General features: G+C 40.8%; 1 protein-coding gene across 21 annotated transcripts in view; it reads left to right on the forward strand.

The window, feature by feature from the left end:
- Window positions 1–26,655, forward strand: part of inpp4b (inositol polyphosphate-4-phosphatase type II B) — a 207,159-nt gene that overhangs the window by 123,364 nt on the left and 57,140 nt on the right. For 20 of the 21 annotated variants that reach the window (XM_046415765.1, XM_046415787.1, XM_046415751.1 and 17 more), the window contains 3 exons: window positions 16,890–17,001; window positions 21,437–21,506; window positions 24,539–24,686. In XM_046415765.1, the coding sequence (XP_046271721.1) occupies window positions 16,890–17,001; window positions 21,437–21,506; window positions 24,539–24,686 (330 nt within the window). Of the gene's footprint in view, window positions 1–16,290; window positions 16,313–16,889; window positions 17,002–21,436; window positions 21,507–24,538; window positions 24,687–26,655 lie in introns of those variants that run through there. The other variant, XM_046415862.1, reaches the window with a different exon arrangement.

Raw genomic sequence — 26,655 nt, forward strand, 5'->3', positions numbered from 1 at the left:
CATTTTGGGTCCACTCAGGACATTTGAGGTTGGTCTGAATGTGTTATCTGTCCAAATGATCCCATATTTACAACTTGTGATCCTGTACTGTGAAAGCGACAGCTCTGAAATATCGAACATAAACCCCCAACAGTGAGTGAGAGCAAGCTGATCGGGAAGCGTTACCAACTGGATGTTGCCTACTTGCACAGAACAGAAACGTGACCAACGGCAGTGTAATTAGGACTGGTGTCTCCCGAGCCACATGCAGTAGAAAAGCAGGAAAAGCTTGTTTCTGTGAGATCTAAGTCCTTGGAATTGCCCTCTCTAGTTTAATATAAACCTTAAGCGTGTGATCACGTGTGCGACTGAATCGTCTGATTAAAATGTTAAATGTGTCAAATCTGTTGTTGTATCTGTGGTCTCCTTGTTAAGATTTGAAAGTAGGCAGGTATAATTGATGCATACAAAAAAAACTGCCTGTGTGTGTGTGAGTTAGAATAAAATTAAGTACCCACAATGCCTTATGGCTGTTTATGCAGTACTGTGTCAGGATTCTTTTGGTCCACCTGTAAACCGTTAAGATGAAAGTGTCTCTGTCTGTCCTCTCTGTATATTCAAGCTGAATTTCCTTTTTCCTTCACACTCATTCTTGTGTCATAAAATATGCCCCCTTGGCAGTCCTCTTTCTCTCTTTTCTGCTTTTTGTCTACTCTCTTTTGTTATGCTTTTCATTTCCTGTAGGTGTGCCAGGTCACTGGGTATAATTGTGTCTTGCACGATTGACTATATGAGCTGCAGTGAGAATAGAGATTGCAACCTTTTCTGTTCTGTGTGTGTGTGTGTGTTGGGGTAGGGTGTCTAATGCAGATAGTGTGTCTTGATGATGACACTTAAAATGATGCCACAAGGCTTTTTAATAACAAGAAAAAAAAAACTTTAAATGTCAACAGTTTGCGTCGGTATTCACAAGTTACTGGTACTATAGTGTCTTACTGCAGCTCCCTCCATCTACACATACTAAATACTAAATTTTCAGCAACACTCTCCCATCATGGAGGTCTCAATATGAATTGGAAAGATGGCAAAATGATTAACTGGGTAGGCAGGCAGAAACAAAAACCATTTCTGTTACATAAGTCATTTTAATGTAGACTTTTCTCTAATTTTTGATTTTAATTTTATGCTTTCAGGCATTTAAATTCACAAGTGGTAGGCAACCAGTAACATTTGAGTTCCTTTGTTTTTAAGGGGTCAAACTCCCAAAAAGGCCTGAAACTCTTGCTTTAGGGTTTATTGAAAATCAGCACAAAAAATTAGGAAAGCAACTCACTGTGCGAACAGAGTAGATTTTTAAGTATATTTGGTACACCTAATAAAAGCTTGTTACATTACTTTTTAGTACAATGAGTTGATGCTTTTTAATGACAAAAGATTATTCAGGCGTGACAGTGTAAAGAATCAAGGGGGCGAACCTGCGCTGTGTTAGATAATGACAAGCAGCACATTTAAAATTTTCCCATTCACACACACACACAAAGTTAGAATGGCCTGAAGAGCCGCTGCTGGTGTGGTGGTGGAGCTTGAACGTGTTACTCTGCACAGTCAGTGATGCATGTGTAACAAGTACAGACACGTAGAGGAAACTGTCTTGATTCGATATGCTGTTTGCTTGTTGGTTCATCCAGTGAGAAAACATTTCAGAGATGAGCAGCTTTTCATGAGCATATATGATTCATTGTGGGCTGTTTGACCTGTGGATGAGCCTATGATTCACAGTTCAGATTAGTTCTGCTGGCCAAGCAGCTCGGATGCTGCAGCACTGACATGGGCAGGAGTGCATTTCATTCTAAGGAATGGCTGCTTCATTTTAATACAGTGCTTTAATGCCCGCTTTGTCGGTTGTTGCAGAAAGTCAGTTAATTTGAGTTGACTTTGCTCAGCAGAGGGAAAGTGGGACTGCTTTATCTCCATGAGGCTAGGATTGATTCCCTTCACTGAATCTCAAAACCAATATGACTTTGACCAACTTCTCTTCATAAGCTCTAGATTTACATTGGTGCTGAGCATATGTAGAGAGGAAATTGCTATTTGACCAGCGCCAGTGTGTGTATGTGACTTTCACTTTCACTTTGGCCCTTCAGTAAAGTTCATCCTGCTACAGGGCTGTCCATCTCAAAGCTCATTGCTTATTCTTATGAATTCCCTTTGCATTTCTGCTGCTCTCCCAGGTCTCACGCTCACTTTCATGTGTGGCTGGTTAGGATGTTTGTCACGGATTGTTTTTGTTTCCTGTAAGGCACGACCGGTTTGATTTGGGTCACTTTTTTTGAAGGCTCCTGACAGCGTCGCGTTGAATGAGTGGGAGTGGTGGATACATGGACTCAGCCCTTGTGCAGATCTGTCTCTTTTGTAGGATCCAGAAGCCACTGAAGTGATGATGAGAAAACCTTTCCTTCCTGCAGCTCTCGCTCAGCCAAAAAGCACACCAAGGTGTTTGTGCTCACCAGCATACAAACAGAAGCAGGCCACATGAAAACACAGACCCAAACTAAGTTGTTTCTTTGAAGTCTGGACCTTTATTAATCAAAGAGCAAACATCTGATTTAAAGAGAATTATTGATGATTTGTTTCCCTGAGTTTCCTTGAGTTTCCCTGACAAAAACTACATGTTGAATGTCTTATTTTAAGGCTGCAGTCTTTTTGGATTTGCAAGGAAAGATGGGAAGGAATTTAAAGAATATTGAAAGCTGGATGCTGAAGAGCAGGAATCCTTCACTGTTTTTACTTGTGTTCTGATGGAACCTGAACATAGGACAGATACTGAAGTCAGGTTTTGGATAGCTGGAATGATAGCTATAATGTATACATCTGCATGCAGGTGTGTCTGCATACTTCTGTGGCTCCATGTGTTAGCATTTGTGTTTTGAAGATGCTCATGAATGAGATCGCCGTGTCCTCAGTGTTCTCCTGCCTTGGGTTATGCCCCCAGCAACTCTGACAGGAACACCTCACAGCAGTGTGTTTTCTGTAACCACTTAGTAGCATTTGAATGTGAGCATTGCCTTCCAATGTATGCCTCTAGTTTTGTGTTCCCTTGTTTATGTAATATATAAAGTACAATGGACAGTTATTTATTTTATTTTTTTTTTGGGGAGGGGGGGTTGCAGAATAAGCTGTAAACACTACGGAGATGTAAATATTTACAGTTACCTTTTTACACATCCAGACCTTGCAGAGCAGCATTAGCATTCACTTGGAGTCATATCTCTGTCAGCCTGATCAGTATTTGTGCTCCATTATGTTCGCCAGCTACTTGCTTACCGGGACTATCTGCTTGTTGGGTGGTTCATCAACATTTTCTTTTTGCTAAAAATAGCTCCCTGCGTTTGCTGCAGGTAGATTAGATTAGTAAGACAAAAGAGACCAGTGAAGCCAAAACTGAAAACGATGAGCTAAAAGATGAACCGATGTTATCTGTGAGGCTGTCACCGCGAGCAACCTTTTGTCACATCACTTAACATCATTTTATTCAACATCCATTTTTTGGCGAGTGCAATTTCAAGCTTAGTCCTGTATTGTTTGATGTGATAATGAAGTACCTACTCACTATATGCGTTGTCTCAGTTAACCTTCGTCCACACCAGATATGCCATAACACCAGATAAGCTATCACACCAGATATGCTATCACAATTCAGGAGTGTGAACATTGACCTCTGTGCTGGCTTTGTCCTGGTACCTGCACAGAGCTCGTAGTAAATCTCTCTCTGGTTTTGTGTTATATGGACTTGGACTGCTTGCCTGATTCCCTTGTGGCCATTACTCACACAGGACGAAGGAACTACTGTACTGAGCTGTACGAATGCTCCCATATCTTGGTAGAGTGATGCTTCACATGGCCACATTAAGTAAGAAGTGTACGATGCATTAGCAAACCACTATCATAATTGGGTTCTTAATTGTCTGCTGGTTGTAAACATAGATGCATACATTGCATAATCTGTGGGATTTATTGTAGCATCATGCTGACCAATAGACTTAGTGTTTGTATTCAAGCATTGCAGCCGTTTATAGCAATGGAACAAGTGATTGAAACGGTTTGCTCTTTACCTTTGATTTATGAAATGCACATTTTTTTGTTGCTTTAGTTGCATTTTATTTCAAACTCAAGCGAGACATCCATTTGTAGCTGTGTTTATCCTGCCTCCCTGCCGTATTTTTACTGAATAATTTGGGAGGATTGTACCTGTTTCTCCTTCCAGTGTGGAGTGTGGCTTTCTTTGCAGGCACGCACATTCTAAATCTAGCATGGTTTAAATGGGGACCCGGGACGAGCAACACAACCAGTGTGCTACAGGAGCTGGAAGGATGTCAGTACTGCAGAGGGCTCTCAATAATGCATGTTATGAATACACGTGGGAAGAAAGATTATTATCTCTAAAAAGGGAGGTGAGCCTCTTTCACCCCACCACATAAAAAAACAGAGTTGTCTAAATATGATAATGCGTGACGTGAAAATGTGCAAATGTGTACTTGCAATGTAAGTACTGTATACAGTATATGCATGAGTTTGCCAAATAAGTGACTTGCTCTCCAGTTTTTATTTTGCTTTTTCGCCCCTGCTGAAAGATATAATATAATATAACTCTTGCCCTCTCAGTCTCTCGCTCTGTAGTTTCCTTTTGCTCTCCTTGTTATCTCAAGAACTTTCTACACTCAGTAGGAGAGGCACTCAATGACCCAGTTCTACAGCACAGTTTGAGATTTGATTTTGATATGAATTTGTATGCTTGTGCTGCTGCTGGTGTGTGTGTGTGTGTGTGTGTGTCTGTGTGCACATGTGAGATTTGCCGTGGCAAGGCTACATTATCTCAGACCAGTGCCTCTGCTGCCTGGCTCCATGGCTCATTCATCCATTTCCATTGGATGGGCCCACTCTTAACTGTCCCACCAGTTAACAGTTTAGCCTGCTGTCACCATTTTACCACCTCAGAGCCCTCACTACCACCTTGTCCCAATTCTCACACTCGTCCAGCCATCTCTCCCTCACTCTCACTGTATCCCCTGTGACTGATTGCATCAGAGCCTGACTAAAAGCCTAAAGATCAACTATCTGATCCAGTTATACTGAAGAAGAATTGCCTGTGTGTTTGCCTGTATAGGTTTGTGTTCCCTTTTCACACGTTTATGTCCCACAGTCATTATGGAGGTAAAGGGCTGGATAAAACATTTTGGGTTGAACTTGGGTTTTGGTTGAGGTTAGGCTAAATGTTAGGTATGTAGTGGTTAAGCTCCTCTCAGAAACGCATAATTTAGTTTGTGATTGTGGATTAGATTGTGGATTCCTCCATGACCTGGTCTTATATTAATTAAGAATTAATTATTGTAAATGACATGACACAAAAGTGCTTTACTTAAATAACTATTGTGTATAGTCAGCGTGTGTGCTAAATGTAAAACAGTCTTGCTAATTACTGCAAAGTAATCCCTTGTAACAGTCACACACACTGACACATACGTTGGTATTTTTCATCGTCTATTAAACCAGGGGACTATTTAGTCTGGAAAAAAAGAAATAAAATAAGGAAGGTAATTATTAAACATATAAATGTTTTGATTTATGAAGTTTTATCGGTGTAGCAGTGAATAGAGGAACATATGTACTGAATCACTGAGGGGGTACTAAAGGACATTGAAGGCCAGGGCATTTGAGTATATTGCTGTTGGGAAATGTTTTATCTGTGGTTTGCACATTGAGCAGACTGTTGGAAGCAAGTTTGTGTGTATGTGAGTGGAATCATCGTGTAAATACATTTAATGTAGGTGGAATGGGTTTACGCTCACATCACTGCATTGTCGCATCACATGCATGCACACGAGTACGGACATAACCATGCACACATACACCGATTAGCCGCAACGCTATGCATTGAACACAGGGCCCGATGCACCTGTGCATTCGGCTTATTCAGGTGCATCCCGCAGATTCTCAATCAGGTTGGGATCTGGGGAGTCTGCAGGCTGTTGCTGTGGTCCTTGAGACATTCCTGAGCTGTTTTCAAAATGTAATGGGGTGCACTTTTTTTGGGGGGCGGTGGGGTGTATTTGGTCTGCAGTGTTTAGGTGGGTGGTGCGTGTTCAAGAACATCCACGTCATTGTTGCATTGCATTGTAAACACGTGGTTAATGTTATTCACTTGTCAGTGGCTGATTGTTGTACGTGCATGCACGTATGGCATTGCTTCCCATAAAGTATATATAGTAATACTGACACACAACCACACACCACATATGTATGTAAAATAGGGAGAAATGGTGCTCAGTTGTACTGAAATAAATGCACATGTGGCCTCTTCATTTTTCCTCCTTCAGTACTAAACATGTTTCTTTTCTGCACAGTTCTTCTGCATAATCTGTGAGATCCCTGAGGCTTTTGGGCTCATGGGCAGAATATGAAAATAACAAACTTGGCCAATGTTGCACTGAGGCATCAAAGAACAACTCTGAGATACAAAATGGGGGGGTCAGATGCCATTGACAAGTTACCTTAACTACCTGTCATGAGTAAACCCCGTTCCAATAAAAAAAACATAGTAATTAAATAAAGTAATAGTGCCAAGGTAAGATCTATTAGTCTGAGTCAATCATTCATCAGGTTCATCCTATAGTATTAACAACACAACACATACAGGCCGAAGAGATGGGAAAATGAGATGTGTCAGGAGCCAAAGATGGGCAGAAGAGATTTAATAAATGTGGCCCGATGTGGTGCTGAGGCATGCTAGGGGCACAGCTCTCTATGTGATGAGAGGATGATAATGAGGACAAAATGGACGGAGGAAGAGGGGAAGACAGTAGGTGTATAAAATCATGTCTCACAGGTTTATGTTTATATATATGTATTATTCTGTTTTTGATCTGGGATTAAATTGCAGTGTTCCATCATTCAAGCACCTCGCCGGGGCAATGGTAAGAGAAAGAAAGCAATACAATCTTTCCTTTTGCTCCAGGTCCAATATGTGAACTGTAGAAGGTGAGGTCATATATAATATCCTGTCTGCCTCGCTGTTTAATATAATCCTCAATAATCCAATGTGGTGTCCATTTATAAGCATATAATGGCTTTAAATATTCAAATGTTTGTACGTCTTGCAGGGCGCAGTGTATGATAATGTTCTGCTTCTACTACCTCCTTCAAACAAATGAATCCAATTCACTTTTTTAAAAACAGATATGTTGCTTCATCTGTTTTGGGAAACTACTAACTTTGGGAAATCTCGAGCTCTCAACTCATTGCTGTTTTTGAGCATCTCAATCAACAAGAATAACTTGCATATTGGACTTGTGTTTGTTCAACCACGCATGCTGCTGCCGCATATCCACTGTGACATGTATCCTCCATTAGCATAACAAGAAGCTCAAGTTGACGCATAATGTTGACACTGTTTGGAGCAAACTGTGAGTTTGGCTGCGCTGCAGGAGAATTTCCATTATTTTGTTCACCTGCATCTGCATAAATGGTCACTAAGGTCTGGTCACTCAGTGTGTGTGTGTGTGTGTGTGTGTTAGCAAAAACAGTTGGGATGTGTGCATAAATTTGTTGTTTCAGACCGTCTCATGTGTGGATACACACACCTACACATACAGAAACACACAACACACACACACCACAAGGGCTGCTTGACGTGTGGCCAAATCTTCCATTAAATAGCCTTCATGTTTTTGTAATGAAGGCTAACTGTGTCTTCGCAAAGCCCAGACTGAGACTGCCTTCATTTTAGGTCAAGGTCAAATATTTGTCACTGTGCCTTAGTCCAGTAATAGTACACTGTACCGTGGAATCGTGACTTATTTATGTACCTAGACTATGTATTTTTTTACGTTAGAGAAAGAGGGGGAGAGGGAGATAACTACTCAGTAGTTAAGTAAATATATTTCCTGCAGGAAGTTTTGGTTTCTTTGCATCCCGGAAAAGAAGACGCACAGAGGTCCTGTAACAGCATGCAGACACTTCACGATTTGCATAAAGTTTACATTCCTATACTGCTCCATGTTAGCCTGAAGTGACATCTTTCAGAAAGACATGACTTTATACAACCAGATGTTGGAGTGTTTCTAACAGCCTGACAGGGAGGCCATGCAGAACGTTAACTACTTGCCTTATCTACACCGATGACCTGTGTTAGCACAGCTCTTAAAGCCCTTTCATTCACTGAGAAGGAGAAAACAAATCTGTGCTGCAAACTTATGACTGACCTCTCTTGTCATGATTTTTAAGGTTATTTTGACTCAGTTAAGGAGTCTTAGCCATAGACACACACACACACACACACACACACACACACACACACACACATATACACATACACACATATGAATCCAAGTCTGTGGTGAATTTTGCTTGAGCGGTGACTCCCAAGCTGTCTGCCTTCGCTTGTCACTGCACTCTTTAGTCCTCAGGTGTGTTGTGTAGCTTTAATCCTTTGTACCATTGCCATTTTTTTTCCTCCAAAAAGTTTTGTTGTTTGTCTATTTTGGTCCATTTCTATTCTGGACAAAACCCTTGTTGTGCTGGCATTATGTTAGGGGAATTTGTAAGAACAAGGGCCATCAGTTTAAGCTTATTTGTCATTTATACTACAGAGCTACTGATGAGATTCTTAGAAACTACTTCAAAAGGTTTTTTATGGCCAGCATTTTTTAAGAAACAACACATGAATTAACATTGTCAGAAATTAATTTAAGTTCAAATAAACATCTAGAAATCTTTTTTTAAGAATGAGGCCCATAATCTTTCAAGTAGCCTTCATTTTGAAGTGACTTATATTATTAGCCATGTATATATCTTCATTCCAACTCCAGTGTTATCTCAATAATCAATAAATATATCAGGCTGACCTATAAGCAGGAAAAAAAATGTTAAGTTCATTTGTTTATTAAACAATAAGTATCATCGTATCATCCTAATAAAATAGGATAATCAGTCAGACCTCTTTGTGAGGTTTGATTTATCAAGCACAGCTCATCTGTCATCCTTTAGAGAAGCCCTGCAGTAGCGTTTGTGGCCAGAATACGCTTGCTGTGAATTTTATGGGCTCTTTCCTGACCCATGCGGCACCCTTCCCCCACGTGTAACCAAAATTGGGCCGGTAGTTTTTCTGTAATCCTGCAGACAAACAGACAAACAAACAAACCAAAAGTGCAGACCAAAATCATAACCTCCTTGTCAGTACTAATAACTGTGTCAATGTAGCAGACATACACTGAGCAGGTGGTAAACCACAGTTAACACTAAGCAACTCCACAAATCCCTCAAGAATATGAACTGATATTCATGACAGATAGACATATACTGACAAACAGTTACATTGTTCATTTGTATTGTAACTTGCACACAGTGCAAGGACCTGAGCCAAAAAATTGAACTGAATTAAAATTGAATGAAATGGTTGTGGGCCAACACGAACTGTAAGGCTGCAACAGTCGCTCTTACTCTCCATCTGCTGTGCTGCAGCTCTCACACACTCACTCTTTCGTCAACACTGAGAATGGTAACTATAACGGTAACTATAAATACACTGTTTTATAAATTGCTCTAACTCACACGGATGGCAAAATCCACACTGCAACTACAGTGATAATGACAGCGGCGAATGATGTCGTTGGGACCACTTTCAGAGCAGTTTGATGAATCTAACAGAGTTTACAGGGCGTCACATTGACAAGTTATTAAATGCTTTTATAACATAAAATTAGGCTGCAAATTACACATTAAAAATAAAATCATTTTACCTGAGACATACTCCCAAATGGTCTTTGACGCTTATGGGATCTTTGACATTTGTTTTCTTTTTTTTCCCTCATTGATGTCCTCCTTCTCGGTCACATGAAATTGATGTTGGCTCAGATGAAAGCAGGCTATGAATAAAATTTGTCTTCAAAAGATGACAACTCGTGAACACACAGTTCATACCAACACAAAGAGTTTAACACCCACCACCACCACCACCACCCCCAATCATCCAGTCAGTGCGGGCCTGTCAGAGTCAGTGGCAGTCCAGGTGCTGTTGGTTTGCTTCTTTTTCAAGAGCCATTGCAGGACAAAAAAAAACCCATCTGTTTAACAAAGATGAAAGCAGACACTTTGTTTTGTCAGCTCTTTTTTTTTACAGCTTGTTGAAAAATAATTATGAACCTTTAGTGGCGCTCTGTGGGGGCATAATGCTCCTTCTCCCTGTTTCTGAGTGATTACACTTGAAACACATGATGTGATTTTCCCTTCAGTTTTTCAGAGCCTGATGCATTCAGGCAAACGTTTTTTAGGGTTTTAGTTTTTTTGCGACTTGCTAGCTTAGAATGACCCCTGTCCCACTTAAATGGTGATAATATAGTATTCATTGAGTGAGTAATGGAGGAGGTCATCATCTGGGCATACAGTACTCTGCACATCCTGCCCTCTCCCACTCGAATGTCATCTCCACCCATGCTCATTCAATTGTCATTGATCTGCACTTTACTTTTCAAGGGCTTCGCACTGAATACTTGCCACTTGTGTTCATGGGTCAAGGTGCGCACACAACTGAGTGCACACGGTCAAGAACACCTGCTCTTTGTCATCACTCACCTTAGCTGTGACGATATACACACATGCTTTACTTTGAAATGTGTTGCAGTAATGATTAGAACTGTAGAAAGAGTAAGAGTCCTTTGTGCAGTGTGTGCATTATATACGTGTTATATTGTGCTACGGTCTTCATGTGTCAGTCCTGCTAAATGTGTACATCTTGACAAAGTGTACCTGTGACAAAACTGACAGAGAGTCCCTAAAATATTATATTATAATGTTTTATATAACCTGGACGATATTAAAGAAATATATAACAAACTCACTGTTGATTGGTTGCACCAGAATATATGTTATTCTATGATAAATTAAGATAAATGTGGATAAAATCACAATTATAAATATTGCTGACAGATAATGGTAAGTGTCACTGCAATATTTTGGAATATTAAGTTATGAAAAATATCAAGTGAGAATCCAAGTATCACTTTCTAAAGCGCTGAGCCCCATCGGATATGGTCTGGGTTGCTCTAGGAAGATTACAGGAATATTAATCTCAGTGATGAACATGAAATTTTACGGAAAAAGTTTTGTTAAATTCATAAAACGTTTGTGACATGAGTTGCTGAAGTGGCTGCTCAGCAGACACCCAATGTAGCACAAGATTTTTAGTTAATGCTACCTTTTCAGGTGCCACCCCAGCCAGCCCATGAAAACTATAACCTATGGACGTACATAATGTAGCCACGCTCTTAGCATGAAATAAAGCTTGTATTCAGTGGTGTTGAAATCTATTGAGGCTCCTTTTTTACCTTAGCTGACAGTGTGCTGTTTAGCATGTCATTGGAATATTTCATTATCTTTTAAACATTAAGATTTTTAGTATTTGAACCAGACAGACTTGATTAGACTGTTTTCGGTGCTTCATGGCGCTGTATTGAATCCCCACAGTTACTCCCAGTTTGACATGCATTAGCTTCTGCCCACAGCTGTAATGTTCTGAAACCCATTTATTAAATACTGTTTACCACTTTATAAGCCACTATATAATACCTTTCTTTGTGTTTACAGTACAGTATTCAAGCGTGTACTTTTCTCTGATCTTCTGTGTGAAACAGCATCCCCTTTTGGCCTTGTTTATTAACAAGGCCAAAGGGATGTTCTCATCGAGGTATGGATGTTCTTTTGATACTTGAACAGCTTTTCCCCCGTCTCACTCTCTTGAAAAAAGAAAACATCTACAGACGTCGTACACAACAAGCATCAAGCAGCTAGTTTTGAGCCCCAGCTTGGATTGATGTGATTCGTTAAGCAAATCGCACTCTTTCTGGATAGTTGTTCCACCTTGCTTCCTCTGTGAAAACAGCTTATGCCAGACTGTTTCTGACACTGGTTAAGTACTAACATAAAAGTAAATGTAGTGTGAAGACAGTTCTTGTCATGCAAGAATACAGTCTTGTGCGTGACGGAACTGGAACAAATAGGATGCCTTAAAACTCACAAATCTTGTGAAAGTATGCATCTTGCCCCTGACATAGCTCCTATTCCGCTTATTACACATGTATTGCAACACATTTTTTTTTTTTTTACATTGCATAAATTTGCATGTTGTGAATATTGATCCCACTGGTGTGTTCTGGATAAATCAGCTTGTTTTGATTGAAAATTGGAGGCTTGCTCAACCTCTCAAGCATAAAACGTCCGGAGTCTGCCACTGCCACTGAAACCTATTCGTCTCAGCACCAAACAGATGTTTACGTTGCTTATAATACAAGATACATAGCGTGTTTTGCATTCACTTTGCATTCAGACTGAAGTTGTGTTTTTTGTGAAAGTCTCTTTCATCAGGAGGAAACCAGGGCAGTTTTTTTCATTGGGAATATGCTTAAAGTTGTCCAGACAAGCCGGAGAGTGTGTGCTTAGTTTAGCATCCCCTGGTGATTCTGGCCAGCTCTATGAACACTGCCTGCAGTGTGGTTTTATTGATTGAGTCAGTCTCCCAGTCACAAAATGTGTTTACTGCTGAGTCACATGATAAAGTCATTCATCCCCAGTGAAAATCAGGACCCTCTGTGTTACTTCTTAAGCTGGCAGTCCTCATTATTACAGTCTCGTGTCCTAACATCTGTCCTCAGTGAAAACTAGTCGGCTCTATATTTAGCCCACCCGTCCAGCTTTATATAGGTCAAGAATCCCATCTACACTTCCACTGCTTCACTTGAAGGCTGTGCCATTCTTATTGCTTGTGTGAAATCCCGGCAATTACTTTTCTCTGACCACTCCCATTCCACAGGCTTCGTACAGGTTTAAGGTGTCCTGAAGGATCCCTAAACCAAATCTCCTGTGGGCAAAATCCAGAGCGAAAGCAAAATAGTTTTTCCGGGTCCTGCTGAGTATTTTTAGTGTCCTACAGCTGAAGCAAAAACCCTTGTGAGGCACTGGTGTCGACGCTTCATTTCTGTGGCTGTCAGGTGTTTTCCTTCCTCTGTGAGGCTTCACGCAGAGAAAATCGCCTGACGGCTACAGAAGTATTGCTGCTTTGAAGTTATTTGATGAACTTTCCCCACCCACAGGCTGTTAAATTCAGACCTTGAAAATCAAATTGTCCTTCCTATGCCATCATTCTGTAAATCTTTATTTTTTTTTTCCATAGAGCAGCAGAAAGAAGGTATTTTGCTCGGCTACTTTCACTCTTGATGTCTGTCTCTGTCCATTAGACTGTCTTCAACTTCGTTATGTTTGCACATGAACATCATCATTATCTACAGACCTTTGCTACTTTTACCAATTCCACTCTGTTCACAGCAAGAAAACATCTGTAGGCCTGATTCCCAAAAAGTCAGGACGTTGTGTAAAATGTAAATTAAAACAGCATGCAGCGTAGCATACAGTTACACAGTCATGTGTTTAACAAAGTGAAACTAACAATGGTAACTGTGATACAATGTGCTCATACAATACAATAGTGCTCAGGTTTCTGCTACATAGCAACACACACACACACACACACACACACACACACAGTATGTATATTTAGCTCTACCCACTCAAGCTGGGAAAGCGTGGTGGTTTTAGGTATGACTTGTTGGACTTCACCGTGTAAACATGACTATAATCTAGTACTGGCTCAAGTCGGTAGTTATTTTTCCTTCGGGGTCTTGTCTGTGTGGAAATCTTTTTCGCATTCAGCTGAGTAAACTCATCATCATTGTCATATTTCTTTGGACCACAAACTGCAGTATGACAGAAACTTAACAAGCCTGTTAAAGTTACCGTTGCAAGTTGTCACTCCATTTTTTTCTGCCGTCTTGTTTTAAACAGACACTGCAGCCAGTATTTTTGAGGCAAAAAGTTTTCCAGCTCATGTATTTTCATCCCAAGAATTACAACTGGTTACACAGTAGGAGCATCAGACACCAGCATCTGCAGTTAAGCTTAACCATAACATTTCATTTTGGGGCGTTTTAGTGGATAATATAGTGCGAATTTTCTAGAAATTTGTATGTAAAGAGCGGTGGCAGCTGGTGCTGAAATTGATTGGGTGGGCTAACAAATAAATTATAGCCATAGAATTGCAATTTAAAGTAAAAGTAACATTCTCATTCTCTCTCTCTCTCAATATATATATTTATATTATATTTATATACGTATATTTATATACTCACACATGCAAAGTTGTAAGTTGACAAATTTTTTCTTCATAAGACACTGAAGAAAACGGACTATTAAGCAGATGATCCACCTCATTCATGTTAGCGCCTACAATTTTGCATCTTCTTTGAAATGACAAGTAAATCACAGGGCATGAAACAACACCTGTCAATTATTTAACCGGGGCCAGCTCGCTGCTGATTGGTCAGAACCGATCGGCCTGTGGGCTACATGAAGTCAGCCCAAATGGTCAGTAAATGAAGAGGGCGGAACATGATACCCGTCAATCATTTACACCCGGAAAACAAGTAAGAGCAGATTTGATGCGCTTGCGCTGCATAAAATTAGCCCATTTAGAGATATCTTGTGTAATTCTTTTAACTATTTGGTGCTGCTGCCACTTTAGGTTTCACTCAAACTAAACCTTAAACGTATAACAATCTTTTGTGTGTTATTTAGACAACAACTTTCTCATCTTTATTCCATAATGTAATGGAAGCCCATTTATACCAGCCGTCACTGTTAAAGAGAATGTCATTATTCCTGTTATTATTCAGAAGAAGTTAATGTAAGATTTGACTCTCGGCAGGACACTTATACGAATAATTAATAGACTCTCATTTGAGCCGTTTCTATATCGTATGCCATCATGTATACGTAACAAATATGACTCATACATCACAGGCCTCTGTGTAGAAAACTGTGTTTGTAAATTGCAGGAGAGGCTTTCAAAAGAAAATAACCATCAAATATAAGGCACTTTCCTGCTAACTAATTATTTTTTGAATTGTGCCAAATTCAGACATTGTAAGCACAATATTTTTGTCACTTTAACAAAGCTGATTAAGTGTTGTCATAAAAGGGATCCTTGGCCAATTAGATAAAAAAAAAAAAAAAGAAAAAAGATGGGCTCGCAGGCAAAGAACAATCTGTAAATTTGTTTCCATGCCAGCGCTAACAGACGGAAAGAGGGGGATGGAGAAGGAGGGCATGTGGGAGGGATGCATGCTTCTTTATCATACGCAGCTCTCATCAGAACCTTCAAAGTTAATTCGAGGTCAGTTTATGTGCATACTAAAATACTGTAGTTTGCCAAGAGGGAAAAGTTTGTCACTGCAAACCACACGCTCTGTTGAGAAGTTGAGATCTGCCCTTTTCTTGCTTGATTTTAGCAGAATTGTTACAGTAAATCAGCAGTGTGGTGATGGAATAAAATCAAATCACTAAAATGAGCTCCTGAAGAGTCCTGTTCCTCACAGACAATAATGTATGAAGATTGTATCTGAACAGGTGCTGAGTTTACGGTCCGTTTGGCCGCAAATCAAAAAAATACACAATATATCTCTCAAAGGCATAAAGCAATTACCTTAAAGCAATTCTAACAAAGTCTCCTTCGTCTGTTTAAATTGAGAGTTTCATTAGTGGATTGAGACAGAGCAATCTAAAGAGTAGAGGTCCATTGTAGCCCCCTAAGGTTTGCCTGGGGAGGACTATCACTGAATGTGATGCATGTTAATCTTCATTTCCTCAATTATGTGTGGCCCACTGTTGATACATACTGTTTGTTCAAAGTCAGGGTGACTTTCTTTTACCTCATTCCTGTGCTGCACGGAGAGATGATGAGGAATGGGGGGAAACAGACAGATGAGCAGAGGAGTAAACACTGAGACAGGTGTCTGGCAAGGGACGAAGATTAGATTTATAAACCAACCTATGTTATTTTCTCTGCTTGGGGATTGCTGCAAGACATTAAGCGCTAACTGACGCTCCCAATGTCCCACCGCAGAGACCCGTCTGCCTCCATCTGCCTACTTGATATCCCAGTCCTCCTCCTGCTGTAGTCCCTCACATTTCTCACTACCTTTCCTCAGCATCTCTTCTTCCCTTTCCTTATTTCCTTTGGGTGCCATTAAATTTACTCCCTTGTGGCCAACAAGGATGGATTGGCCTTGAAAGCATCCTTTCAGCTTCCATCACCATCCTTGCATTTTCTTCTCTTCCATCAGGGGTGTGTCAACTTTCCCCTGCGACTCCCCAGACCATTGGCTGGCACACAACATCCAATATTTTCTCCAGCTGGAGTGGAACTGAACACATTAGGGATGGGTCTGTTAAGGTGATCATCTTGTTCGTACGATGCCCAGGGACCATTTTTCTTCATTTGAGAGTGTCTGTCTTGCTGCCAATACTATGGATTTTCTATCAGCTCCTTAATCATGGCTGCATGATTGGGAAAGCGATTGGTCGGGCTCCCTGATATGAAACCTCTAGTATCAATTTTGTATGTGTCAGGACACATAGCCTGGGTTATTAGGCAGCCATTTGAACAGTTATGCGAAATGCTCCTCCCTTCAACCCTGCCAGCTTCCTGCTGGAGCAGGCTCAGCTTTATTCTGCATGCATACTCTGCTGCAAAATCTGTTGGAAAAAGAAATTGCCGCAGTCCAAGCATCTATGTCCTGATTCCACTTTTTATAGTCAGACAGCTTTATAATTTCACAACCTGTTCAAGGCTGGAAATAAGCTTATTAGATCTGGAGAGTTTGAGAGGAGAGGGGGGCCCAACATGGAGATGAATATTTTTCTTAGGTCCATGGAGAGGTAGCAGTCGGAGGAAAAGATAGTTTAACAGACTTTTTATTCAACAGATTAAATGAAGAGGCTAACGCCGTGTAACTCCTGTCTCCCTACAGGTCATCTGATGGTGTGTGCGCAGCAGGAACAGTGGTGGTTAGTCGTCTGAAGATGGGGGAGATGGAAGAAGTTGACGTAGACCACATCACCACTGACATACCGTCACACAAGGTAAAACGGCACGGTGAAGAGACAAAGCAGGACTCTCTCGGCTCTAAATGCTTAGCGCTAATGCTAGGATTAGACCGACACCGCTCAAGTCCTCCAATGAGATGAAATAAACTTAAACCCTAATGGGGATTTTGAGGACGGATGTGCATGTAGTGTGTGTGTGTGTGTGTGTGTGTGTGTGTGTGTGTGTGTGTGTGTGTGTGTGTGTGTGTGTGTGTGTGTGTGTGTGTGTGTGTGTGTGTGTGTGTGTGCGTGTCTGTGTCTGCAAGCACAGTTGTGTTGTCTCTTCGTCATATAAAGAAAAGATTAAACGGACCAAATTCACATTCTGAAATACCTAAACTTTGGCTCTGTTTGTGTGGGATTGTGTAACCGGTCCTGTAACCCTGGCTCATCTGACCAAGTGCCACATGTTTCTTGAATGTGTCCACCCCCACCTTCTCCACTGTAATCTCATACAATACATAGCACTTAACTCAGCTCTGAAGTGACTCACATAACCCAGGGAGAGAAAGAGGAAGAAGCGGTGTTGTCCCTCACAGTCTGACACCAGAGATTGTTTCATCTGAATGGGCTGCCGCCACACCAGGAATGAAGTTGTATGTACTCTGATTTCACTTTATTGTCTGTACATTCCTAATGGAGCCTGATTTGTTGAACATTCGTCAAGTGAATGTGTGCTGCTTTAGAGGCAGAGTTGGGTATTAAAAAGTAAAGTAGGAGCTTTAATGATGCTTCTGATCTGTAAAGGGGAACATTCTGATTTTCTATCATCACAGCACAGCTCTGCAAGGCAGCACGGAGACTTGTAGTCCTTGCCTGCTTTTGATTTGCTATGTGCCTTACTGTGTGTGTGTGTGTGTGTGTGTGTGAATCACTGTCTTATATAATTGACCAAGGGCTTCTACATGGCTGACTGGCTTTCGCTTCTGCCCACCCCTGTTGCTGGTGCAGGGAGGTTCCCTGCTAGGCTCCAGAGTGTCACTGACAATCTGCCTATGTCGTCTTGATGAATGTGTTTTGTGTGTGTGTATTGTCACAGCACATTTCCCCTTGTGTATGTTGTTTCTGTTGAAGAAGATGAGGGGAGGAAAGAGGGAAGAGATAGGACAAACATTAGGGAGGGTCCACATGAGATTCAAGACTGGGGAAGTTCTTCTTCAATTTGCTTTAGTCTTGTGTGTGTGTTGTTGCCTAAATGTATTCTGTGTGTGTGTGGGAGGGTCTGAGGCACTTTTTTCGATCATTCTCTATCATTTCTTGGGTGGCTGCAGCTTTTAAATATCCCACTGACCCTAAAAGGGAAAAAAAAAGAAAGCCAGCTGAAACAAGAGAGAGACTCCAGTCACCTTTGATCTGGTCTCTTTACATATTTTAGTCATCAAAGAGCCAACGAACACATGCTGTCCACTGCACACAATTACAATAGGACTCCTTTTGCAGCTGTGACCCTTGGCTCATTGTTAATACTTTTCGTTATCAGAGACCTTACTTGTACGTTTACTGAAATTTCCAGCTGCCATTTGTTCTGTTCACCTAACACATTTTATTTGAATTTCTGCATGTGAGCATGGTTGCTTACTTTATGCATCATGAGGTGGTAAGCGAGAAGAGGTGATGCATTGTTTCTAGAAGTCATTAAAGTCCTTTTCTCAGGACAAGTTTGGCTGTCTAGCTGTGTTAAACAGCTCATCAGACAGGGCAGAGCTAACATACAAAGAGCCAAAAAGATTGTCAGTAGTCAGTATGGCTTTGATGAGGAATCCCAACCTTAATCCATCAAGAGACATTGAAGGTTTTCAGTATCAAAGGCCTGTCAGAGGGGTTGTTGTGGCATAAATTGGTTTTATGAGTAGTAGAGAGTTCACAAAGGGGTATAGTTTTACACTATTTGTTAAATTAACTTGACAGTTTTATACCACGAACAATAGGCTGCATTAAAAATAGATAACATCAAAAAAAAAAAACAGTGGATACATGAAGACGTCTGTTCTTTTTTTGCCAAATCACAAGAGCAAAAGTGTAAAGAGTGGATTAAACAGAGTGTGTATCTTCTCTAAAATAAGCTGCGAGTCTGGCCTCTTCACATCTATTTAGCTTTTAACACTTTTATCCAAAGTGACTTATAAAAAGTGTTTTTAACCACATAGATACTACTCAGAAATTACAAGAATCATGCAAGTACATAAACTTACAAATGTGAAGGACTGCCTCAAGTGCTACACAAACTAGCTAGATTACTACTTAGAATAATAACGGAGCACCAGTTCCTACAGAGCGCATCATTCATGTGCAACATCAGTTGGGATTACACTTCACGTTTAAAAAAACAAACTTGATGCTGCAATGTTAGCGGCTCTGTCTCTCAGCTTTTTTTGTATTTAGGGATGCTTACGCTTACACAGCATAAAGATTGGTTATGCTTTGTAAACACATAAACATTAAAAACATTAAGAATGACAACATGCTGTTTGAAATACAAAGAAGCACATAAGCTAAGCAGCAACACAGGGTTAGAACAACAGTCTGAGCTTAAATTTTTCTGTTTCTTCATTGCTGTGTCTTCTACATGGATCAACAACTTTTGAGGACGCCTGGGACGTACAGCGTTAACCTCTTAGCACAATGTCATGTTTTTAGCAGTAGTGCCTGTGCAAGAAAAAGTTAACTGGAACAGTGAAAAAGTCTGGGGACAACGGTTTCAAACTCATGGAGCCACCTGTTAGCAGCTGTTAAAATCTGCCAGCAACAATTGTTATTTAAAATAGCAAAACAGACAGTCGCCATTCAGAAACTAGAAACTGTTTTTATATACCTCTGTCTGAATTTCATGATTCAATCGTTTAAAGAATTAGGATGAATTTCCAGAGAATTTTCTTTCAGCATTTAGGCCATCATGTGCAAGAAAGGAAAGCCTGACAGACGGTAGGAGCCGTGAGGGAGTTTGAAACATTAAATATACTGAAGCAGAATGGGGTTGGGGATTGTCATTTCGGAAAATCCCCCCGAAGCAAACTGAACAAAAAGTGAGGGTGGATTTTCATTTTTATCACAGTGTTCCACCTACTTCGGTTAGTGAAATAAAGAAATTACCACATTAAAAATCACGAGCCTGTCGCCCAATAAAACATTACAAGTGAAAGATGTCAGGTTCCACAGCTGTATGAGACGAGGCAGAGAAAATCAAGACTCCACACACCAAACAGGAAATTATTCTGGTTGTTTTTTAATTGTCTCATTTGTTTCGGGTAACCTGTTGTTATTCTGTACGAGCGTACTTTGCTCTTAATGTCCCTTTGATGAACATGTTGTATGTACTGTATGTCAGTGCATGGTAATTTACTATAAGAGGAAGACACCATAACATGATAAATGCTGAAAGGGCAATGGAGATGAAAAAAAAAAATTACCAACCCGGTTATTGAAGACACGGCAGGTGTTCTCCTTCAGCCATCACCTGCTGTGACATCTCTGATTGCAGTGAAGACGAGCGAAACGTGTTTGAACACTGAACAAGTGAAGAGAGGGCAGTGCAGCAGCAGCTGTTTGGTTTGTGTGCTTCCACACGGGTCTAATCTTCAATTGTAATATTAGCAATGTGCATACATATTTGTCACCACAACATGTCACAACCACTGAAAAAGATAAATACATTTTATTTGGATAATTGCACATAACACATAAATCAAACAAATACAAACCAAGTGTCCTAATGAATGAACGGTTCATTATCTGTAGTCGTTTTAAATACTAATGTGAGGATGTTTACAGTTTCATGTTTGATACTAGTTAAAAATCTGATGGTTCATGTGATGTTCATCAAATTGCAAACAGCAAATTGGACATTTTGGGAGGACAGCAGCTCTTCCTGTACGACGTCATCCTCTAGATAGATAGTCTCAACCTGTTCCTCTGTAATTTTGTTCAATTTTTCTTAGGAAGTGGCAGCATTACTAGCTTAAATACATTTCTCAATTGCATGGTCACCTTGCAGTTTTTTTAATCTAATGGCTCTTCCTTTGATCAAATAGTGCGGTAGCATCCAAGCTAGATGTATTTTTCAAGCGTTTCTGAAGCTCAAGAGCAGTGGAAGCTTGGTGTTGCGGTCTGAAGTAAAAAGTGCTCAGTTCTGTTTAGACCTTCTCCTTATGTGGGTATTTTTCTTTTGCATGTACTTTATACATTTTTGACAATGATCGATTTATGGATGACAAATGGCACTGACAGGTAAGCCAAATGACAGCCAGTACCCAATCCTCTGAAAATGGTGGCGGACACTCCGCGAATCCCATTTTCTATAGTTATGATCAAAGCCTGCCTGCGCCTCAGAAAGACACTTCATCATCATCGTTGTTGTTGTCTCAAAAAGAGCAATTTGACTTTGTCAAGTAATAATGTCCACCTGGTTCTCTCCTTCTGTCCTCTTCCTTTCCAGTGTCCCGTGGTTTGTGAGTCAGCATCTCATGCCTCCATTGACAGAGAAAATAATCCACTGACAGGGCCAGGTATGTTTCACACCTTGAACACATGTACTTTTACCATTCACTGCTGAATAACATGACAGTTCAAAAAATAAATAAATAAAAAAATAAACTTCAACTACCGGTAATTTTCTTGATATTCTGTTGCTTTGTCTGGTTACAATAAAATAGTAATTTTACAGAAAAATCCCGTCAAAATCTCAACCTGCATTGGCCTCTAAAGAAAAATTGCAATGATTTATTTTGACTTTTTTGTTGTAGTGCAGAATTGTGCTTTCTAACATTCTGTAGCATCCTCCTTTACCTGAAACTCTCTTAACATTTATACTGCAGGTATGTAACTGACCTTGAACTGCTCTTGGATATCATTTCCCTTAACAAAATTTGAGGTATCTCTGATGTATCCTGTTGGATTAAAAGAATTACTATGTTGCCTGCTTTCCTGGTGTTTTACACGCAGTGAGAAAGAATAGTGGGAGGCAAACCTTCTCAGTTGCTTGTGGACTAACTGAAGACAAGCAAAAGGTTCCGTGCTAGTTGAGTGAGCCTAATTTAGTGGTAACACAGAAAGCTATGCCTCTCACTGGTAGAGAATTGTAGAGGGAAAATGAAAGACATGTAGACAGAAAAAGGGATAGACTTGAAAAGGTCACGACTCCTGCTGTGTTGAAGCTTCACAGACCTTGTTCAGAGGAGACTTGGGGAAACTAGTGTTCCTTTTTCATCCCGTGGATTCATTTGTTCCAAAGATCCATTTTCTCTTTTATCCAGATTCCCTCCACCTCCCTAAGCTCCCCAGCAGCCCCACGCCTGTTGTCATGGTGTCATTGTCGCTTACTGTTTCTCCTGTGATTAGCGAGTGAACTGCAGCCACTTTTACAGGTGCACATCTGCAGCCCGTCAAAACAATACCCTCCCTGCAGACCCTGCCAGATTGAGTAATGCAATTTAGTCTTCCACTTTTATTACCTTTCAAAATGAGCATAGAGAGAGCAGGGAGATAGGGGAGCCCACGCGCAGCAAGTCTCAGGAAGTCATTTTCTTAAGAGGTGTCGGGAAAGGAAACAGAAGCTTCTGATTGGTGGCCAGATTAGTGTGGTGGCAGGGGTGAGTTCAGGGGTTAATCTGCTTCTCTGACTGCAGTGGAAGTCGGCAACTGTCGCTCTTTCGATTAAGGTTGTGCCTTCAGCCCTTTCTCTCCACGTGTCCCTCGCTCCCCATTTATTTTTGTCATCCATTTCACTTCCTCTAATCCCCATGCCAACAATGTCTGAATATCCAATTTCATTTAGATGCAATTATGGATGCTTTCTGGGGTCATTCCACATTTCACCAGGCTTAACCTAAATCGTCATTAATTTCAACATCAACTTAAGCGTCATATAAAAATAATAATATGGCCATCTATAGAGTATTTTGCTTCCACTTATTGTCCTTCTGGGGATCTCTGTTGTCTGAATGTTCCGGGGTTTGCTGTGTGTTTACTGTCAGTAGATGTTTGAGGTATCGCCTCTCTGAAATTTCATACAAGATGGTGCCTCATTTCTACGATGTTCATCAGGGTTACTGCATATAGTAACTTACAAAATGACAGAATCCACAACCCATTAATTTTCATCCCCGTCTTTTGCAATTTCCTTACCACATCTGTGGCCCCAAGCCCACTCACTCTTATTCAGGGACCTACTTAAAAGAATTAGATTAGAAAAATGTGTATTTGAGATATATGTTTTATCTGTCAAAAAACAGATTTTCCTTAAAAATCTGGGTGTTGTAGCTTTTATCAAATGTCACAACAGGAGTAATATATATATATGTATGTTTTGGGAACTATGTTCAGCTGCTGATTAATCAAAGTTTGAACTTTTGTAAGGCACTCAAATGTTTTATGCAGAACTGACTCGAAAGGAAAACAGTACCATGTTCCTATTAATGATGAAAACGTGTCATCCCACAAAATGGTTGACTAAAGTTTACTTTCTCAAACACAAGGGAAATGGATATTAAAACCAACCAGCCAGTACATCTCGAGACGTGGCATCTTACGTTAATTCCCTTTTACTGCATGAGAACTCCTTCTGTTGTTCGCCTCTTGAACCCATCTGCTTTGAAGGGCATCAGTGAAGTTAAAACACTCGAGGACAAGTGACGTAGTACCAGCAAGATTAATGACCTGGGCACTTAGACAGATGACTTTGAATAAGGGACAATCTGGGGGCACATCAGGGTACAGTACAGGATGATGGGTTTGGTAGTGGGAGCACTCTCTGTCCCGTCAGTGTGGCTCTCACTTTTGAATTCAAGCAAAACCATTTTACTGGTGCTATGCATGTTTGAGTGCCTAGAGCGAGCTTGTCAACGGCTCACCCTGGGTGCTTCAGCTCCGACTTACTGAGTGACTTCCTTTATGACTGCAGTACTGGAAACGAAAAGTCACAGTAAACACTGTTCAAGGCACACAGCGTTCTTGCCTTCTGCTGCCAGCATGCAGATAAGAGCATTAGAGCTGTTTTTCGTTTCCAGCTTTCGATTGCTGCTATTAGCCACTCTGTGCAAAAATGAAGAAGATGGGGCTGCATCGGAATAAGTTTCAATGGTAGAACTAGGTAGTGGGGTTAGCAAGCAGTGTTTCAGAATGATTGTCATCCACTGTTGTAAAATAAACAAACAGTTAAAATGGAAATTGGTGGGAAATAATAAGGCCAAGATTAAGAGAACAAAGTTTCTGTATTTCAGTCTGTATTCTAGTCTTCTATGCTGCCACTGGAGTAGCAGAAAGGGAGAGAGAGAAGGCCTTAGAAGATGAGAAATGCCTTATCTGTGGCAGACGCTGTTATTGATTATAGAATTTAATTTGTGCTTCAAACCTCATGTGACTTTTGAAGGGTCTCTCTCTCTGTAGCATCTGTGATGTTGCCAGCTGTCAGAGTTGGTTTAGTTTTCTTTTCTTTGTAATTTAAAAAGCTTAAATCATCTTTGACGAGAACGTGACGTATTTCTTCTGCGTTACATGGTTTAATATACCTTTCTTCCCTGCCTCTATCTCCCTCTCTCAGTGTTCAAGAACCCAGTATGCAAGGTGTACAGATTTCAAACCGTGGACAGCAAGTGGATGCTCGTGCGAGAACAAATGGAGGAGTGCACGTTGTCCTTTAGCATCCCCAAACAGCTGCTTTCGCTGTATGTTCAGGAGGACATGAGCAGGTAAATCAAATTGAAATCATACTGTTGATCCTGTGGATGTCGCCGCAAGCTTTTCTCATTGCATCAGATAGCGCATTTCCTGATTGTGCAAGCATCAACCAACCAGCCAGTGGAGAACCATCTGAAGTTCAAAGTAAAATTCCACCCCAGTGTTGCCTAATTGTACAGTAGGTGTGTATGTGTAGTCTCCAGACCATCTTTCCCGACCCAGTTCACCGATGTAAATGATTGCTTAAAAGTTACGCCTGTGTTTGGAGTGGATTGAATTATTCAGATCTGTTTAACACTTCAAAAGAGGCTTCCATGCCTGTGTATCCAGAAAACGACAAACATTGTCGTTTTGTGTGTGGGGTGAAACATCAAACACACACTCATGCACACTTTCTCCAGGTCCTTTCACTGTTAAAAGGCCCCGGGAGCATCCTGCCACAGGTGCTGAATCGGACAGAGCTTTTAGCATATATATATATACATATATATAGGCCATTAAATAGCTTTTGTCATCTTGCCACGAATAGCTACAATCTGACTAAATGCTGCACACAATAGCAGGTCACAGTAAATCTGGTTACCTTGCAGTGGAGGCTGCAGCTGTTACGGCTTGCAGTGGCGTCTAACTCTTGTTCCATCACTCCCTTCAGTATTCAAAACTGATCCACTGCTGAAAATGATTGTTTTCCTCCTGTCGATCATAACTTTGATATAAATTCTGTAGTAATACACATACAAACTACACCAGAACATAGTGGAAATCAAGCACATGATGGCAATTAAAGTCCAGTCAGGTTAATACTGTGTGAGAATGAGGACAGGTTGACACAAGGTCAGACGGAGGTGATGTTTCACCAGTCTCCGGACGTGCGCCTGTAATTAGATCAAAGAGTCCCTTCCCTCAGGCTCGACCAGTGTTTGTCAAGGCAGATCATTACTCAACTGGCCTGTTGTCCCTGGCAACTCACTCTCATACATAACACACAGACGCATACATACACACAGTTAAATGCTCACAATTTAAAGCTCACTTCAGTACAAGGAACAGGCAGAGAAAGATGCAATCAGAGATTTTGATGAACTTCGTATTGGGGGGAGAGTTTGATTTGTAATCACTGCATGCACCTAAAGGATCACGGAGAGCTCAAGGACACATTCACAAGAGAAAACACACCCAGAACTGCAATCATGCCCTCCTCCACCACACACATGCATACTCAGAAACAGTCGCAGAGCTATTATTGACCAGTTGACTAGGCAAGCTTTGTTATCAGCTGTGCTGGAATCCGTTCACATTCCCCGGTCGTGGTTTCCCACACGTCCTCTCTCAGTATCTTTAACCCTACCGTCTGTTTAAATAAAAGATGATCTGCTTTGTAAACTGATGATTTAAATCACAACTAAATTTAAGAGACAACTATATAATATTTATTAAATGTCTTATCTGTATAGTGCAGCTCACGAGCACACAGCAGGCTACAAACCATGACTACCATGTACCGTGTTTGTTTATTAACATGCATGTGTGCCGTATCTCCAGCTTGGTCGCTTAAGCACCTCTCAAATAATCCTCTTTAAATGTTGTCTTTTTCCACGGCGCCTATCCATTTAGACAATCCTTTCAGCCAGCCTCACACTGGTGCTAGCTCGATGTTTTTAATGATTCAGTTAGTGCCTCAAAAGTTGTGAGTGCAGCAGCGGATGGTGGGTGGCTTAGCTTGCTTCCCCACTCTGTGATAATCTTGGATGTTGCTTCCTTCTGTTTGTTCACTTTGATGTCTACAGTCATGTTCTAATCTAACTCTGCGAACACAGAGGTGGCTGATTTTCCTTCGTTTTTCCCTTGAGGATGCCGTGACTCTTCGTGTGTGTGTGTGTGTGTGTGTAGAAATAATCAACGCGTGTTGTGAAGTGGCAGCGTGTAGGTGTCGATTAAACCCCATTCATTAAGAGCTGTCTGATTTCTTATTAATGGAAA

This window comes from Scatophagus argus, chromosome 2, assembly GCF_020382885.2.
Source record: "Scatophagus argus isolate fScaArg1 chromosome 2, fScaArg1.pri, whole genome shotgun sequence".
In the NCBI taxonomy this organism is placed as follows: domain Eukaryota; kingdom Metazoa; phylum Chordata; class Actinopteri; family Scatophagidae; genus Scatophagus; species Scatophagus argus.